Consider the following 19,914-nt stretch of genomic DNA (forward strand, 5'->3'; position numbering starts at 1 on the left):
AGCCCAGCCTCTTGGATAATCTGTTCTGCACACAGGTTGAAAAGGTATGGAGATGGGACACATCCCTGGCATACGCCCTTCCCAATTTTGAACCGTGCAGTGTTTCCTTGCTCTGTTCTGATGACTGCCTCTTGGTCCAATATAGGAGTGGTATTAGGAAATTAATATTGTAGTCCAGTTACTATTTGTATAATAGTGTAATGGTGGCCTAGTGGTAAGAAGCTGCACTGCAATACCAAAGACATGCAATTCAAATCATTAGCCGCTCTGCTGAAGAAGGATGGGCAATGTGCTTCTCTGCAATTTGTTTTTGTTGTTGTTGTGTATTGTTGAGTAGGAATTATAAAATAGCTGACAGTCTGGCAGGTTTTCAGAGGCACAACAGGAGACTGCAGTCTTTTTCTTGTGGAGCAGCTGGTGGATTTGAACTGCATGCCTTTGGGATTGATTGCAGGGCAGTTTCTTACCACTAGAGCACCAGAGCTCACCTTCCCTATGATTTATTACCTCTGAAAATCTGCTAGAGGGTCAGTTAGGAGTTAGTTCTGACATGACTGCATGACTGCACAAAGCAAGAACTGAATCTGGAATATATTTTTAAGGTAGAATCAACAGCTTTTCTGATTCATATAATTTGATAAGAAGTCAATCACAGTTTTGTCTTAAACAATTGAAAAGATGGGGCTGTTTTCCTTAAAATAGAGGGAGTGTGTGTGTGTGTGTGCCTCTGCACAAGTATATTGGTACTTTTTGTTGGATATTGAGGTTAAAATATCTATTCTAGTGTGAAGTGAATAGTTGAATGTGTGAGTCTGATATTCAGCAGAAAGGTTAAATGACAAAGAAGGTGATAAAAAGTCACCTCATAAGTAACAGGTTTGGGTTTAGACTGTTTGGTATGAATCAGAATTCCAGTGAGAACGATAGAAAGGTTTTTAGGATTTGTGAATGAGGAAGACGTACTCATAAGAGGAGATGCAAAAAGATTTGTGATGTTTAAAGTTAAAGGGATAAAGAAAGGTGTAGGTTCATTTAGTGCCTAACATAAACAATGACAATATATAATGAGATGCTAGAGTTCACAATTGACAGTGACTGCTGCAATGGGCTCTAATGTGTCAGAATGTGTAAGGATGGCACAGGCTAGGACAGGTCTCAGATCTGCTGTTCATAGGGTCTTTATAGGTGATACTCAATTCCACGGTACCTAAAAACAAGAGCTCAAGGGAGAATGAGATTAAATTGTTAATTTAGGCACTAGGGTGCATCTTGGGACTTTCCATTAATTCCATGAAGAACAAACATGTGTGGGTAGTCTCAGCACCATCCAACAGGATGCCTTGTTCTGATGAATGGGATAAGTCACCAAAGTTGTTGTGCCCTTCTTAGACCAGGAATGTTTTTCTTCTAATCTCTCAAGGAAATGCTGTATTTCTGTGAGAATGCCCTCTGTCTTTACACTTCAGAATGGGGCAGCCACTTTCCAGGAAAGCCATTCCTTTCTTTAATGTTGTCAGCCCCCTATGTTACCCTCGATTGGAGGGAAGAGTGAGTTGATATCCAAAACAAGAACTCTTTCCTATGTAATGGTCACTATCTATCCATTTTTATCATGTTCTCCTCCCAACCCCCCATGTCAGAACTGCTTTATAACAGCATTGGAAGAGACAAAGGGAAAAAAAAGCACACCAAACTGTTTAAAAGGAATATATAATAAGGCATTCTACATACAACCACAGCCCAGAATAAGAAGCACATCATTGCAAAGGACTAGGGGGACTGGGGAGAGGGAAGATGGGTAATTGTGCAACAGTGACTGAATATTAAAAACAAAAAGTGAACTGGGGAGGGGGAAGGGAGGGAAAAGAGGTAAAATATGGAAAAAAAAGAAAATTTTTGTCACAAAACATTTTAGAATCATAATTAGCTTCTAGGGGGACTTCTCTTCTTAATATGAAAATAAAATAAAAAAATTTAAAAAACACATTTCTGTAAATTCAAAAGGCAATGCTTACCTGTCAATGTATTGAACCATAGTGGCTCACATGTTGCTGTAATCCTGGAAGCTATGTCACTGTATTTAAAATATCAGTGGACAGGTTGCAGATGAGCTTATAGACTAAGACAAACTATGAAGGAGAACTAGCCACCCATTTGTAAAATAACTGCCCAGTGAAAAACCTTGTGAGTAGCAGGGGAATATTATCAGGTATAATACCAGGAGATGAGTTCTTCATTTGGAAGTCATTAAAAATAGGAATGGGAAGTTATCTCCTCAAAGTGGAGTCTATCTTAATGACTTAGATACTGTAAATCTTTCAGCCAATGAAAGATCTTTATTTACTTAAGTGGCACAATTCAAAATAAGAAGAAATAATCAGAACATGGGAGGTGCAAAATATGGACCTAGAAAAGTTGTTGTTCTTGGTGTTAAGGGCCATCGTATCGTAGAAGACTCATAGCCACCCTATGAATGAAAGACCTGAACACTTGTATAATTTTGGTCGTTTCACCATGTTCATAGATTTTCTGGAGGCAAGCCAATTCAGACGTGGTAATTGGGAAGCTCCACCAAACACTTTCCACCATGGGTAACCATTATCACATTTGACACATCAGTGTCACAGTGTTTAGCATCACAGCAACCACAAGTACAGGAAGGCACAGAAAAGTGCTATACCACTTAGAAGAATGATTGACAAAGAACAATTTAACCCAGGCTTGACAGCCACAGATTAAAATCATCCACCTTCGGCTTTCTATCAACTAGGCCAACAGATCTCTCACTACGTTGTTGTTGTTATTCTTGTTAAGTGCCATTGAGTCATAGACGACTCATAGTGACCCTATGAATGAAAGACCTAAACACGTGTATAACTTTAGTCTTTTCTCCATGTTCATAGAGTTTCCAGAGGCAAGTCATTTCAGAAAGTTGTAAGTTGTAAAAAAGAAAAGGATACATAAAAATCAATGTCCTAGGAACAAGAGAACTGAAATGGACTAATATTGGCTGCTTAGAATTGGAAAATCATATGTCCTACCATAACTTTAATGACAAATTAAAAAAAATGGAATCATATTAATTGTCAATAAAAAATACTTTAAGATCTGTGGTGGGGGGAAAAAGAAGCTCTTTCCTATTCAGATCATAAGCAGAAGCATAGAGCATGCTTGAGCTATAAAACATAAAAGTATATTGTTTAGCAGAGATTGTTTCCAAGTAATGATCAGTTAGAAAGTGTAGATAAGAAGTTACTAAATTATACTGTTGAAAGGAAAATAAAAGATGTAAAAAAATATCCTTGGAAATCATTGAGTTGTACAATTTGATGGGGGCGGTGAGGGAAATTGAAAAAAAAATATTCAAATTTGTATTTGAATTTTGTAAATAAACTAGTAGAAAAAAAATCTCCTTGGAAATGAAAAAAAAAACCCAAACACCCACCTTTGAATCTCAATGTAGATGAAAGAGGAAAAATTGAACATGTGAGAAACATTAGAATATAAAAATAATGTTCCATGATTTTTTAACTGTTAAAAATTTATTTAATATTTAAGGTAATTGAAGTATTTAATTATTTTGAACACAAAAGACATATGAAAAAAAAACCACTTTGAACAAGTTTAAGAACCTTTGAGAAGTTACAGAATATACTTGAATATTAATTCAAATATCTTTGTCATCACCTTTATATGTATTTAAAGAACAAAATTAAATTTAAATAATATCACTCGTGACTTGAAAAACTTACCATATAAAACTGGTACGATTTCTCCAGTTATTTTTGGATTGGGAAAAAAAATGGTACCAGTTTTCTCTGACAATTTTCTCAGGTCATGAGTGGTATTATTTAAATTTAATTTTGTTCTTTAAATACATATAAAGATGATGACAAGGATATTGGAAGAAGGGGTCGTGGTACTAGGGATATTGTATCTAATGTTATATGGATGTTGGCTGAAAGCACGGAGTACCAGAGAAGAGTTGTTTGACTAAAAAGGTGTTTGACTATGTGGATCACAACAAAGTGTGGCTATCTCTGAGAAGAATGGGAATCCCAGAACACTTGACTGTGCTAATGTGAAACCTATACTTGGACCAGGAAGTCATCAGAACAGAGAAAAGAAACACTGCATGGTTCAAAATTGGGATGGGTGTACACCAGGTATGTGTCCTATCTCCATACCTGTTCAGTCTATATGCAGAACAGATTATCCTGGAGGCTGGGCTATATGAGGAGAAATACGACATCAGGATTGGAGGAAGATTCATCAACAATTTGCATTATGCAGATGATACAACCCTGCTTTTTGAGTAGGACTTGAAGGCCTTGCTGCAGAAAGGCAAGGACAGCAGACTTCAATATAGATTGGGCATCAATATCAAGAAAAAAAATATTTTTGCCACTGGGCCAATTGACAGCATCATGATAGATAGCTAAAAGATTGAGATTGTTACCAGCTTTATTTTGCTTGGCTCCACAATCAACACTTTTGGCACCAGCAGCCAGGGAATTAAAAGAAGTATGTAATGAGAAAGTCTGCTGTTAGAGACCTCTCCAAAGTACTGAAGAGCAATCATGTCACCCTGGAGTCTAAGGTGCACTGATACAGATCATGGTCTTTGAAATCTCTTGCTATGTATCAGAGAGCTAGACAATGACTATGGACAATAGAAAGAGAATTGATGACTTTGAGGTCTGGTGTTTGAGAAGAGTATTGACTATACCACGGACTGCTAAGAAAACATACAGTTTCATCCCAGAGAGGATTAAACCAAGCTGCTCATTGAAGGCAAAGATTCTGAAGCTTCATCTGACATACTTTGGACATGTTGAAGAAGGACATCATGCTTGGGAGGGTAAAGTGACAATGCATGAGAGGAAGAACTTCTATGAGGTGAATTGATTCAGTAACTGTGGTAATAGGGGGGTGTGTGTCAGAGATAGTGAGAGTAACACAGGCTAAAACAAAGTTTAAGACTATTGTACATAGGGTCATTATGAGTCACAGGTGACTCCACAGCACATAACAACAATAACAACCACCTTTTTCCACATATAGAAATCTTTTAAAATGACAGAAAAGGAGAGAAATAATTTTGGTGGTGTTTTGAGGTCTCCTAATTAGAAAATTTGGAAGCATGAGTAGCATCCACTTCCTAAACAACATGCCTCTGGAAACTCTATGAACTTTGATAAAATTGATAATTGTAGAGGAACTACAGTCTTTTTGTTCATAGGGCCCTTGTGAGTTGTGTTTGACTCAAAGGCAATCAATAACAATAACAACAATTAGAAAATAGATTGTTTGGTAAAAAAATCCACAGATACAGTCAATCAAAATTCTGAGAAATCCTAATGATATAACTATATCTCAATTTAATAAAAAGACTTGAAATCCCAGATAAGTATATTCTGATACTCAGGAATAGTAGATTCAGTGGAGAGAGTTTCATAAATCTCAAAAATCCTGGTCCCAGAATAAAGAGGATTTCTAAAGTAATTTGAAACTTTATGTGGGAGTCAAAGTCAAAGTTATTACTGGCATTTTAACCTGCTCATCGTTGACCCCCAGCAGGTTTTTGGAGTCTCTGAGTTGCTTGGGAGAGACTACCCGTCTTTCTCCTACAAAGCTACTGGTAGATTCGCTGTGCTAGAAAGGAGCCTCCTCTGAGTTGGTAGCATAACTCTTTATGAACTACACTCCCAGAGTTTCTTCTATGTAGAACCAAAACTGAATATTTTACTCTATAATAAAGTCAAGATTAAATAAGAAAAAAAATCAGGAGAAAAAAGTGAGGAATACGAGAGAAAGGATAAGTAAATAAAAAGTGAAGGAGGAAAAAATTCAAAATGATGGGCATGAAGTTAGAACAGTAGAGTGAAAAATTGGAACAAATATACATTTAACATTAATCCAAGCTGATTTAAGGACTTCCACATGAAAGACAGAGTAGAAGTGTATTGAAAGAAATAAGGAAGTAAATAAATACATAGAAATCTTTGTTTAATACAATCCATTAATTTGAAGAAAAACTCACTGAGATACTCTGGAGCCATCGGAAAATAAAATTTGATGTAATTTCTCCGTTTCTAAAATTATTATGTCTCATAATACACATGTATCTACAAATGCAAATTTTTAATATTGCCCTTTTATCTATATGGAGAAATTTCCATAGCAATCATAAGTAAAATGTTAACTTAAATGGAGACATCTGTTGAGGCTTAGTGTATCTTCTGCTCAAACACAATGTTCTTGCTGAAATGAAGTGTATCTTTGGAAAATAGTTTCAGGAATGATCTTCTCTAAAATTAGCAGCAGAGTTGAGATGATCCCTGGATGCCCAAGTCTCTGACTCCATTTCTGTAATAGGCGGCAAGATAAGAGGATTCATATCACAGACAAAAAAATATGGTCGTAGAACACCAGAGAAGATTTGGTTGAATGTGTAGATGTAAGACCAATTTGAGACATTGTAAAAGGAAATTTCACCAGCTTCATAGTCCAAGAAAATTCCAACACAGCGAGGCCGCTCCATTTGGAGGACAGGAACAGATGGGGAAGCAAGGACCATGTACTCGTTCCCTTTCAACAACCACATGGCCCAGACCCCATTCTCAGGAGATGGAGTTGTTTCCCCTTTTCTTGCCACTGTGTCTTGACAGACACCTAAGCCCCACTCTGCTCTTTCTCCTACCACAACCTCCCAGTAATGCCTCCCTGATGAAAAATTCTGCAAACCCAAGACGCAGGGCCATGTGTCAAAGCGCTCTGGGTTGTTGGGGACGTCTTTCCACAGTTCTCCATCCTGCACACTGCACAGGTCTGCAGTCAAGAGTAGGCTAGGATGAGCCGTGGCAGGATCCAGCTTTATGTTAACTGTGGAAAGAAATTTGTGGAAAATAGAAAAAGAAGATTAGAACCTTAGGAAGCTGTATATGAAAACAGCTGTCACCTGGTTTCTCATAACTTTTTCCTCTATTAAATGCTAAGCAGAATGAAATGATCATTCTTCATTATGCTTTGGTGTATCTCACTGTGATCTGTTTTCTATTGTCCAACACTCATTATGGTGCCTGTAAGAACGTCATGATTCCAGTAATGAAGAAAAAAACCAAGTGGATGGGCAAGATGACAAGGCATTGTCTCACTTATTTTGGGCACATTGTTAGGAGATGCAATTCCTTGAAAGGGGCTATAATGCTTGGAATGCTGAAGAGTTGATGAAAGATAAGATGACCTTCAACAAGATGATTAACACAGTGACTGTGGCAATGCACTCAAGTGTGGCTGTCAGAAACGAGGAGGATACAGAAAATAGGATAGGGTTCAGATCTGTTGTTTCTAGGGTTGCTATGAGTCTTACTTGACTCCATGGCACCTTACAACTAAAAAGCATTGGGTTCACTATGAACATGGATAAAATTTTGCAGTAAAATAACAGCTAAATTCCTTAGGTGATCTTTATTTTATCTCACACATACAGTATAGCATAATTGATATAAAATCCATAAATAAAAGAAATAACTTGTGATAGACAAAATTTTAAATTATCTCGTTGACTTTTTAAAATTAATTTTAATGAACATTACAGAGATTTTGGATTTCCATTCATTCATTGTTGCACTTATCTCTTTAACTTTTACAACTCTGGTTTTGCATGCATACAGTACATCTAATATATATGGTACTTCAAATGAGAAAGTGGAGATCATGTGTGAGGACTTAATATAATAGTGCTATTGTTGTCATGTACAGTGAAGTCAGAACTAACCAATAGTTGACCCTCCAGTGGCTTTTCAGAAGCAGTTAATCACCCTGTAAGAGATTGCCCATCAGGAGTTCTTTAAAATAAGAAAAGGTTCTCTAGTTTGTTGGCAGGGAGAAACCAGAGAGATATGGACTCTTTCAGTGGCTGATGGCTTTGAAATTGTAAGAGAAAATGAAACTTCATAACCCCTAGGAGATGATTCTAAAACAAAGTAAAAATAAAAACTTCTTCCCAGCTGATTTTAACTCTATAGAAACAATTCAGTAAGTCTCTGTGGCTGAAAATCTATGAGAGGAGATTGCTCATCTTTCTTCTATGGAGTGGCTGGTGAATTATACAATTAGCAGCTTAACATGTAATGTGCTACACCACCAATGTTCATTAATCTCCCTTCTTTCTAAAACTCAGTGATTCATGATAATTCCATGTCCCCAACCAAAACTTTTCCTGTTTATGTTACTGTTGTTACTGTTATAACAATAGTATGCTTGGAATTGCCATATGTATGATTGGAATTGACTCCTAACTGGCCTTCCAGGTAGTTATCAGAGGCAGTAAATTGCACAGAAGGAGAATGTTCTTTTTCATCCTCAAAGCACCTGGTGAATTCAATCGTGTACCATTGGGTTGGCAGCACAGCTTATTATCACTAGACCACTAGAACAGGAGTTCTCCCTGTTTCCACATTGATGTTCGAGCAGTTTTCAGAGTTCATTGTAAATGAGTTCTCTGTAGCAATTCACACTGTTGAAAACTCTCTTGCTGTTGTTGTTGTTGCTGTTGTTATGTGCTGACAAGTCACCTGCAACTCATAGCAATTCTATGTACAACAGCTCTGAAGCCTGCCCTACCCTGAGCCAGTCTCGCTGACTTCACGCACCTGCTCCCATGTCCTCAGTTACAGTTATCAGTCCATCTCATGCATGGTCTGCCTCTCCTGTGCTGTCCCTCCACCCTTCCAAGCATGATGTCCTTCTCTAAGGACTGGTCCCTCCTGGGCCACATGCTCAAAGTATTTGAGATGTAGCTTTGAAATCCTCGCCACCAAGGAGAAACTTGTTTTCTCTCTCTCTCTCAGACATACCTGTTTGTTCCCTTGGCGGTCCACGGTATGTTCAACAAAATTTTCCTTCTATTTTCATAGTGACGAGCCATCATGGTTTACTTCCCATTTTACATCTGCTTTGTTTCTACTTTGTTTCTCTTCTCTTCTATCACTAACATTGGAGAATCTAGTGACCTTTTCTGTATTGTTCACCTCACTTCTTCTGTGTTTTTGAGCTAATATATAGCTTTAATTAATGTCATGCATATTGGACACCAAATACATAATTATTTCTCTTGAAACTCTACACAGATAAGTTCACCGTTACTTTTGCCATCAACATGTGGATCTTTGACATCCATCACAATAGTAGGTCTTCCAAAACCAAGCACCTTCTATCTTATTTTACCCAGGAGTTTGTCTATTTACATTAACAGACATTTTATTATACCAAAGCTTGAGATTCAAAGCTGTGGAGTAATTAATTTCTTTTCTTCTTACCTTATACCTCATATCTAAAAGCAGCAAATACTATAAACTCTGTCTTCAAAATATAATCATTTTCTCATCATCTCCAGGTCTAATATTCTGGTTCTAGCAATAATCAACTAGTACTACAAACAATTCTAGTATTATTTTTATAAACCAGGGAATGGAGATTTATGGAACTATTGTTTTTAATATTACAGTTAATAAGATATTAAAGACACTTTCAAATCCATTGTTCTAACTGTACTCTAAATGACAGTTTTTAGAACTGTTCTAAAATACCCTTCCATTCATTAATCTGAGCATATTTACAGTTTGGCATCGACATGTGACTTATTCTAGCAATAATTTATTCAATAAAGAGATGTGCACGACTCCCTTGATAATGCTTTTAACAAACAATGCATGTTTCATCTTATCCTTGTCCTTGTCCACAGATACCAGCAACACTGTGGAAGTGAAACCAGCCTTGATCAGATGATGTGTCCAGTAGTAAACAAATTATTTAATCCCAGAATAAAATTGTCCTGATTTTATTGTTGTTACATGTCATCAAGTCAGAATCAACTCATTTTTGACTCTCTAAGAGGCTTTCAGAGACTAAAAATTAAATGAGATGAGTTTGTTCATCTTTCCCCTATGGGAGTGGCTGGTGGATACAAATCTCCTATCTTTGGATTGATAGTAAAACTCTTTACTCACTAGATCACTGACCATCACTAGGAATTTGAGCTGTTTTTTATGGCAACTTGAAAGTAACATATTACTTTAACAACCAAACCTAAGACACTACGGTTTCCTAACATACCTTGGAACTTTCTTAGCATTTCTCTCATCCCAGGGATGTGACACATTGTCTTCAGTTCCATAGGGATTATTTCTGGTTCTAATCTTGTGATACTTTTACTTCTGAGGAGAGCACAGAGTTGACAAAGTTTAGTGATTACTTAGGTCAGACATTAACCTCTCAGCCTCTCTCAACCCCATCACTAGTTTATAAGGTAAACATACCTGTTCAAGACTGCTCTTACATCCTGAAAGAGAAAGAGATACACAAATAGCCAAAAATCAGACATTTGAGTTTCAACTTTGTTTGAGTGGGTTCCTAAAAATAATTATTCATATATGAAGAATCTCAATATACGGCGCCCTACTGGCCTAGTGGCAAGAATCTGTGCTGCAATCCCGAAGGCACTCAGTTTGAATCCACCAGCTGCTCCATGGGAGGATGGACAATCTCTTCCTGTGCAATTAACTGCTTATGAAAGCCAGCTGGAGAGTCAGTTATGAATGGATACCAGCTTGATGGTACACAACAACCACAATCACAATACATAAAAAAGTTTGCCATTTAAACCATGTCTGCACATATCACTCCAGCGGCTTTAACTCTGATTGTGAATTCTAGTGGTATGTGACCATAATCACTGTTTTCAATTTTTCCATCAGCCTTAACAAAAATCCTTAAAAAATGAATCCTCATCCCTCTTCTTGCACCTAGTAAGCACTAAGAAGCTTTGATATCTGTTAATTGGATTATTCTACATACTTCATATGGGAGAGATTGTACAATATGTATGCTTTCCTGTTATACTATTTCATTCATTAAAATGTTTTCAAGCTTTATCCAGGTTGTAGTATATATTAGTTCTCTATTTGTCCTTAAGGTTAAGTAAGATTTCATTGTTCCATTATGTATGTATGTATGCGTTTATTTTTATTTATATAAATATATATTCACACACATATGTGTATAAGTGTATATATGTGTGTATATATATTTAGTTGTAGTTGTTATGTGCCATTGAGTTGCCTGTGACTCATAGCAACCCTATGCACAACATTCCTAAATCCTGCTCTAGCATGTGCCAATCTTATTATCTCTGACACATTTAACCTTATTACCCCACTCACTGAATCCACCCAGTTCATTGAGTGTCTTCCTCTCTTGTGCTGTCACTCAACCCTCCCAAGCATGATGTCCCTCTTCAAGGACTGCTCCCTCCTTGCATCATATCCAAAGTATGCCAGACTTCAGTTTCAGAATCCTTGCCTACAAGAAGCAGCCTGGTTTCACCCTCTCTAGGACGAACCTGTTTGTTCTCCTAGCAGTCCATGGTATATTCAGTACTCTTCTCCAGCAACACAGCTCAAAAACATCAATTTTACTTCTGTCACTCTTAGTCATTAAGGAGGTTTCTGATGCAAAACAAGTAATTGCAGATTATGGCCTGGATAAGGCACACTTTAGTCTCCAGACTGACATCGTTGCTTTTAAGTACTTTGGAGAGGTCTCTGACAGCTGACTTTCCCAATGCAAATCGTCTTTTGATTTCCTGACTGCTGGTACCAAGAGTGTTGATAGTAGAACCAAGCAAACTGAAGCTGTCAACATCTCTTCACCATCTATTATGATGCTGCCAATCAGCCCAGTGGTGAAAATCTTTGTTTTCTTGATATTAAGCTTCAAACTGTATATAAGGCTATAATCCTTGACCTTCTGCAGCAAGTGCTTCAGGTTCTTCTCAGTTTGAGAAAGCAGGGTTATATCACATGCATAATACAGGTTGTTAAAGAGTCGTCCTCCAGTCCTGATGCCACACTTCTCTTCATAGAGTCCAGCCTCCCAGATAATCTATTCTGCATATAGACTGAAAAGGTATGGAGATAGGACACATCCTTGATGCATGCCCTTCCCAATTTTCAGCCATGCAGTGTTTCCTTGCTCTTTTCTGATGACTGCCACCTGGTCCAACTATAAGTTTCACATAAGCATGATCACATGTCTGTAATTTACATTCTTCTCAGAATCAGCCACAGTTTGTTGTGATCCACACAGCCAAATGCCTTTGCATAGTCAATGAAACACAGAGATAGACATTCCTCTGGTACTCCCTGCTTTCAGTCAAGATCCATCTAACATAAGCTATAATATTCCTAGTGCCACAGCCTTTTCTAAACCCAACCTGCACTTCTGGCAGTTCTCTGTTGGTGTGCTGTTCACTTGTTTTTAGATCATTTCCAGCAGAATCTTTATTGCATGTGATATAAATGATATCTATGTTATATTTTATTTATTCATCTTTGTGTTGAGAGATACTTGAGTTGTTTCTATCCATTGGTTATGTAAATAACTTTGCAATGCATAGAAGTATCTATTTGAGTCCCTACCTTCAAATCTTTTTTGCATATACCTAGACATGGACCTGCTGGGTCATATGGGATTTTTGTATTTAACATTTTAAGGAGTAGCTAAACTGGCTTCTTTTTAATTGCATTCTGCATACAGATTTCATCACTGAACATAAATATCATGCTGGAATTTTTTTTTACAACTGAGATAAAACTATGTGGCTTAGGGACTGTTAACCCAAATGCCAGAATTTGTCATTTATCAGCCTTCCCTCCTGAGAAAAAAAGAGGAACGACTTCTCTCATAACATTTACTGTCTGGTCTCAGAACTGGAATTGCTTTCAATTTCCAAAATGAGTTTGCAATATAAAATTATGTTGGTGGTGGAGAAAAAAAAATACATTTTCATTAAGAAAAATAGGCTTTCTTTTTGTCATGAGTTTAGAATAGTTGATTTTTTCCCTCTAATAATATAGATTCAGACTTTACAAAACTTAAATCACTAAGCATTTGCCTATTTAATATCTTTTAACTGACAAATTTGATATTCTAATGCATACAGTAATATTCTGGACTTAATTCACAGGAACAGAAGTAAGAAGGGTTATAAATATTCATAGAATTTATTTGAGTAAGGTATAGTAGAAGATTTAGACAAAATGTTATGCCCAAAGTGTCTCTAAGAGAATTCAAAGTCCTAAAACTTTTGAATTTATACATCTTATGCTAGGGAGTCTTACATAAGTCAATTATCCAGATGAGTCAAAAATAAATTAATTTTATCTCAAAATAGATTTTTCAAGAAATCATTGCAATTTGTTGAATAAAATAAATACCAGTCAGATAAATTTTGGCAATATATAAGAGCAAGAGAAATAATTAACTTTAACTTTTATAGGATTTATACACCTGAGCTTAACCATTAAGAACAAAATATCGCTTAGTAATAATACTTGGAAAGAAGGAGAAATCAGAGCATAATCATAAATATAAATAGTTTAAGAAAATATTCTTCAAAAGTTTTGCATTACTAATTACTTTAAGCATTTCTTTATTGCTAATAAATGCTTATTTTTAATAAGTTGTCATTTGAGATATGAGGAGATAAGATGACCAGTATTATTACTGAAAATGTCTGTGCGCCCGTGCTGTGTGTGCTTTAATAAGTATTCATTATATGACCCTTAGTTTGCTAATAAGAAACATTAAAAAAGACATTGTGCTTTTTATGTTTCATCTTAGACAAATTGTTAAATTTAATTAAAAATTTAAGATTATTATATATGAGCTATGGGATTCTCTTAGGATCTCTTCTGATTCTGATTCAGAAAGTTAGGATAAAAATTCTTTCCAAGTTAAAAAAAAGATAACTTTTTAATAAAGGGAGAAAATAAATGGATAAATAGTCCCCCTTAAAGCTATTGTTCTGTTTTGGCCTATAGATCTCATAAGCCCTGACCTTCCCGTTATTCCTCACCTGGAGGAGGCCCAAGGCAGGGCGCTGGCATCTGTCCTCCAGCTCTTCCACCAGCTCCTTCAGGGCTTTGCTTTGCTGGGCTAGCCTGTTCTTGCTCTCTCGTAGCTTCTGCAGGGTTGCCCGCTCCTCTTCCTCCAACCTCCTCAGCTGTAGTTGTTCCTCCTGGGCCAGGAAGCCACGATGCTTCTCAAATTCCAACCTGAAACGTTGTCTACGCATTTCTACTTTCTCCTGGAGTGACGACATATGGGTAAAATTTTCAGCAATCTGGGCTACTGGACAATAAATGGAGGCACTGTCTCTGAGTCTCCTGACTCCATAAAAGGATTTAGCAAGTTGGAAAACATTGGAGTCATTCACAACTGCAAATTAAAGAGCAACATTCTAATACCATGCAGAAACCAGGGACTATTCTCAGAATAAATGAAACTTAGAGTTTGAGATGAACTGCTGGATTTGGTTTCTTATCGTAAGTTTGGGGGCAAGGCACAGAAATAAATTTTAGTGTTATATTCAACAACAACAACAAACAATATTTAAATGTGGGAAAGGAAAGAAAAAATGAGTTAGAGCAAGCTATTCAGGTAACTGTTGATCACATTATCATAGGCTCCACACATGAAAGTTACTGCTTATAATTGGAATAGGTACTAATGAAAAATATGTGAAAGCATCTGAAAAATGAAGAAAGATTAGAGAGACAGTTTTGTAAAGGTGCCAAGAAAAGACCTGGAAATTGGAAAACAAATTTTACTTCAAAAAGTGGTTGGTAATTATAAAGATAAACGCATTTTGCCTGGGTAAGATAGAACAAATTGATACTCTACACCCTTATTACAAAACTAACTCACTGGAAGGGGATTTTTTTTAAAGGTTCAGTGTGTGTGTGTGTGTGTGTGTGTGTGTGTGTGTGTGTGTGTTATAAATAGGTACATAAAAGAAACATGAATTGAAAATAGTAAATGCGCATCTCCAAGGCATATTGCTGGAAAAGAGGCTGAAAGTTCAGGTTATCCACCTGGGTTTAAAATGGGCATTATTAGCTATACATTTTTTGTTATGTTGTTGTTGTTGTTATGTGCCGTCGAGTCATTTGCGACTCATAGTGACCCTATGTACAACAGCACTAAACCGTGCTCTATCCTGTGTCAATCTCATCACCTCTGACACACCCATCCCGATTACCCCAGTCACTGAATCAATCCACCTCATAGAGGGTCTTCCCCTCCTGCGCTGTCCCTCTACTCTACCCAGCATGATGTCCCTCTCTAAAGACCTGTCTCTCCTTACAACATGTCCAAAGTACGTCAGACGAAGCCCCAGAATCCTTGCCTCCAAGGAGCAGCCTGATTTAACCCTCTCTAGGATGAATCTGTTTGTTTTCTTGGCAGTCCATGGCACATTCAGTATTTTCTCCAGCACCACAGCTCAAAGGCATCAATTCTCCTTCTATCCTCCCTAGTCATTGTCCAACTCTCTGATGCATAACAAGCGATTGCAAAGACCATGGCCTGTATCAGGTGTACCTTAGTCTCCAGAGAAACACCACTGCTCTTGAGTACTTTAGAGAGGTCCCTAACAGCAGACTTTCCCATCGCAATACATCTTTTGATTTCCTGGCTGCTAGTGCCAAGAGTGTTGACCGTGGAGCTGAGCAAACTGAAGCTGTGAACAATCTCAATCTCGCCATCCATCCTGATGCTACCGATTGGTCCAGTGGTGAGAATTTTTGTCTTCTTGACATTGAGCCTCAGTCCATATTGAAGGCTGCAGTCCTTGACCCTCTGCAGTAAGTTTATGAGGTCCTCCTCAAATATTCACTATCTCATGCATACAAGAAATGCTTTTTAAATTAACAGTCACAGTCACAAGACTTTAGGAAGTAAAGTTACAACAGTGAGTTTTACAACCAAATAAAAATCAGTAAAGTCGATTGTTGATAATCTGTATTGTGGTTTTTGCATGAAGTTAGAAAGAACAAATGTACAATGAAATGTAAGGAAAATGGAATGAACCTGCATGGCACAGAAATGTTTTTCTTCAGAAAGTACACATATAGATGGAAAAAAAGACAAAGGGGGAATAATATCCTTCAGGCTAGTGAGCCTCCTTGAGGCCCAGTATCGCCTTACCTTCCAGACGATGGTCTTCTTCCCCACATTGGCCTCCTGAGTCAAGGCTTCCTCCAACTCTTTCCTCACAAGCCCTAGGGATGTTTGAAGTATTACCTGTATGGGAAGATATGCTTGCATCTTTGCAGATATCTGTACTTAGTTATCTATTATCAATTAGATGTTGCAGGTAACAAAACGGTCATGTAAAATGAGAAGACATACAAAATGCCTGACATTATTAAATGGCATAAATGTACATAAAAATATAATGATCCATCCAAAGACTTAAACAAAAGTATGTTTGTTTCAAGTTTATTTGAAATGGTTAAAACACAATTAACCAAAATGATAAATGAGTGGAAGTGATGAAAACTGTTTTGCATTATAGGATTTAAATGGAAATAGAGTGTTTTAAAAAAATCTAAGAGCACAAAATAGTTACCACTGTGACATCAATTTAAATAAACAATAACAAAAGCCCTCAAAAAAATAAAAACAAGATGACACTTAAAACTATAAATAGAAACTATTAAAGTGTAATTAAAAACAAGATGAAAACATAAGTTGGTGGCAACGTGATTAGAAAAAATTTGATGGAAAACATTTTTGGTTAGGGTGAGATTGTGAAGTGTAAATTAGATCTCTAGGGCACACAACAGAGTTTATCAGTATTCAGGAGACTTGATGGCACATTACAACAACAATTGAGAAAGAAAAAAACGACAAAACAAACTCATCTCTCTGAAGTTGACTCTGCTTCATTAACCACCGTGTAGTAACTAGCCTATTAAATGCAAGAAATGTGAACTATCAGGAAATTAAAATGATGAAGTAGAATCAGAGGGTGGGGATAGCTTCAAAAAGAATGAGTAAGTTTTGAGCTCCTCTACAGGAACAAGTGGAAAGATCACTTAGGATAAAGGTAAGGTACCCTGATCTGAATGTGAGTTATCAAGAGGAGAAAGCCAAGCAGTCCTGGACTTTATAATTTGGACTCATGGGCGCTCAGGAAGTGCCTTTCTTTCTGTGGGTTCACCTGTCAAAGAGGCATATGTGTATCACTAATCAGTCTCTCCAAGGCTTTGAGTCTCAGGACCCGAGGGCTCTCACCTGGTAGGATCCAGCAGCTTGCTGCAGGGGCACCGTGAGGTGGTTCCTGTGCTCAGGGGTGGTGTCACAGATCCAGCACAGGGCCACCTGGTCATCCTCGCAGAATCGGCTCAGCTCCTCTCCATGGCGCAGGCAGAGGCGCACGCTGGTGGACCCCGCGCCGAGCCCCAGCTGCCGCACACTCTCCACCAGGCTGGCCAGCTGCCGGTTGGGACGGAAGCCTTCTGGGTCAAAGGCGCCTCTGCACTGGGGACAGGCATAGACGCCGCCCTGGGCGCTATCAGACTTTTTGCAGAACTCAGAGATGCATCTTAAGCAGAAACTGTGGCCACAGTTGATGCTGACGGGGTCCTGCAGGAAGTCCAGGCACACCGGGCACCTGGCCTCCTCCCGCAGCCTCTCTCCAGGCGGGCCTGTGGCCATGTCGCCTGGTGGAGCCTGGCTTCGCTGATAGCAGTGCTCCCTTCCCAGGCTGCAGGCACTATCTCTTCTTGTGGTCTCGCACAGAGGGGAGGCACCCCTTAGACCAGCAGAAGCAGGCACATGATGAATTCCATCCACTTAACTTGGGTTTAAGGGTACAAATAAACCACTCCCTGGGAAAAATTATAACTTCTTGTTGTTTTATGCCATCCAGTCAACTGCAGCATACAGGATCTCTGTGAACAAGGGTTCTGAAACCTGCCCTATCATGCGCCATTCTCACCATAGCCAAACAGCCCAGTGCTGCGGTCACTATGTCAATTCATTTTATTGAGGGCCTCTCTCTATTTCGCTTACCCTCCATCTTTCCAAGCACGATGTCATTTTCCAATACTGGCCTCTTCTAGAAATATGCCGTATGTGTGAGACAGAGTTTCACCATCCTAGCCTCCATAGAGCATCCTGATTTCACTTTCTTGAGGACAAATCTGTTTGTTCTCTTGGTAGTCCAGACACCCTCAGCTACAAATAGGAAATCAATATTAGAACAGTCCTTCTCGTGGAGGTATTTCTCTAATTTCTTTTTCTCTTATATAGGACCTTCACAGATTCAGGAATCTTTGATGTTTACTGGGAGTAGAATCAGAGAATCACTGATCTTTTATTTATTGAATTATCCCCAAGAGTTTCTTTTCATCACACAGAATAATCAGATTTTGCTTTACTTTCTCCAATCCTTATTTTTTGTTCTTCACTATTAAGTTATAGTAAAGAAAGAAATTCTTAAATGAAATGTGTGTATGTATAATAATTACATGTATAAAAAATTTAAGATCATAACCCAAAAATGATAGGGTACATTTAAATAATATTTGGCTGACATAATTAACTCACTTGTGTTATGATTGTTGGAAATTATTTTGTGAAGATGATAAAGCTATAGATGGCAACGATAATTAAATGGAGTAGGTCAAACATTGGGTTCAACGTAGAAAGCTGAGACACGTAAAAGAGTATAAAATGATTGACAGAGGGGGTGCTAAATCCTCCCAATCCCTACATTTATACAGCATATAACGAAAACAAACAAACAAAAATCACTAAGTGCCATCAAATTAGTTAGAGTTTTTTCACTGTAACAGTTTTCTGGATATGATTGACAACTCAACACATAGCAATCTTAAAAAAAGTCACAATAAAATGTGTTTAAAGGATTTTTAATAGTTAAATCTTTTGGAAGTAAATTACCACCCTTTACCTCCTGGGAGCTCATGGGTGGGCTCAAACAACTTTTGGTTTGTTATCAAACTTATGCTAGTGTATGCAACCCAGGGGACCCCATAACCTCAAAGGTAGGACTGAAAATGATGATACCTGGAGATCTTCATGAAAGTCACAAAGTAAATCAGTCACAAAATTACTTTCCCTCATGCAGCATAATCAATTTTATTTTCTTTTCTCCTTATTTTGTTGACAATTTATAAGACCAATCTCATAAAATCTAAGAAAAGCTTTACACACAAATAGAAAATTTCTTGGACAATTTTTAGGAGTGAGAAGGGAAGAAGTCGAAAATAACAACTAGTAAGTAGACAATAAACTAGAAAAACTCATTATTCTTCAGATAGACTTGACTCATAGCTGGATTTGCATCAGGTTTTCTGAGGCTTTAAATCTCATAGAAAGAGTTTGTCTATCTTTCCCTGTGTAGTTACTGGTAGCTCTGAATCAGAGATGCATGGGCTTTGGGTTACAAGCAAAATGTGCTATAGACTAAGCCACCAGAATGCCATATATAGATAAATATTAAGATGACTGATGGGGAAGACAACATCAATTAGAGGATAATCAGCACAGTATCACTAAAGAAAATAAAGTGGTTGTTGTTGTTGTTAGGTGCTGTTGCATTGAGCACGACTCATAGGTGACTCTGTGAATGAAAGATCCGAATCCTGCTCTATCCTGAAACATCCTTACACAGAAGAGTCTATTGCAGCAGTGACCGTGTCAATCCACCTGTTGAGGCTCTTCCTCTCCTTCGCCAACCGTCTTCCCTTCCCAGCATCATGCCCCTCTCCCAGGAATAGTCCCTCCCAGCAACACGCCCAAAGTATGTGAGGCTTCTAAACAGTAGAAGACAGTGGCACAGAAGAATTAATGGAAGTCAGAATAATGGAGAGGAACTAAGAAAAGTGCAGTTACACTGTGGATATGGAAATTAATGTTATTTTTAAAAAGTCTATAAATCATTGAATAAAAATTGATTTACTTGGTAAATGTTCACTTAAATAAAAAAAAAAAAACTAAATAAAAAAAATAGCAAGACCAAAATCTTAAAAGGAAGTA

At 37.6% G+C, this 19,914-nt stretch overlaps 1 protein-coding gene across 1 annotated transcript; it reads right to left on the reverse strand.

The window, feature by feature from the left end:
• Positions 1-6,295: 6,295 nt before the first annotated feature.
• Positions 6,296-17,568, reverse strand: TRIM58 (tripartite motif containing 58). The gene is made up of 6 exons (XM_006893999.1): positions 17,146-17,568; positions 16,054-16,149; positions 13,922-14,152; positions 10,323-10,345; positions 10,120-10,220; positions 6,296-6,885 (listed from the first exon to the last, which is right to left on the reverse strand). Exons 1-6 carry the CDS (start codon positions 17,566-17,568, stop codon positions 6,296-6,298), a joined length of 1,464 nt encoding a protein of 487 aa, XP_006894061.1.
• Between the last annotated feature and the right edge of the window lie 2,346 nt (positions 17,569-19,914).

The sequence above is a fragment of the Elephantulus edwardii genome, unplaced genomic scaffold, assembly GCF_000299155.1.
Source record: "Elephantulus edwardii isolate Elephantulus edwardi_28Jun2011 unplaced genomic scaffold, EleEdw1.0 scaffold00133, whole genome shotgun sequence".
Classification (NCBI taxonomy): Eukaryota; Metazoa; Chordata; class Mammalia; order Macroscelidea; family Macroscelididae; genus Elephantulus; species Elephantulus edwardii.

Excerpts from the sequence above, each read along its gene's own strand:
- TRIM58 (XM_006893999.1), bottom strand. The coding sequence starts at position 17,568 with ATGGCCACAGGCCCGCCTGGAGAGAGGCTGCGGGAGGAGGCCAGGTGC. Across the intron at positions 14,153-16,053 it reads AGAAGACCATCGTCTGGAAG|GAGAAAGTAGAAATGCGTAG; the intron begins GTAAGGCGATAC and ends TCGTCACTCCAG. Across the intron at positions 10,346-13,921 it reads CTGCCTTGGGCCTCCTCCAG|GATGTAAGAGCAGTCTTGAA; the intron begins GTGAGGAATAAC and ends TTTCTCTTTCAG.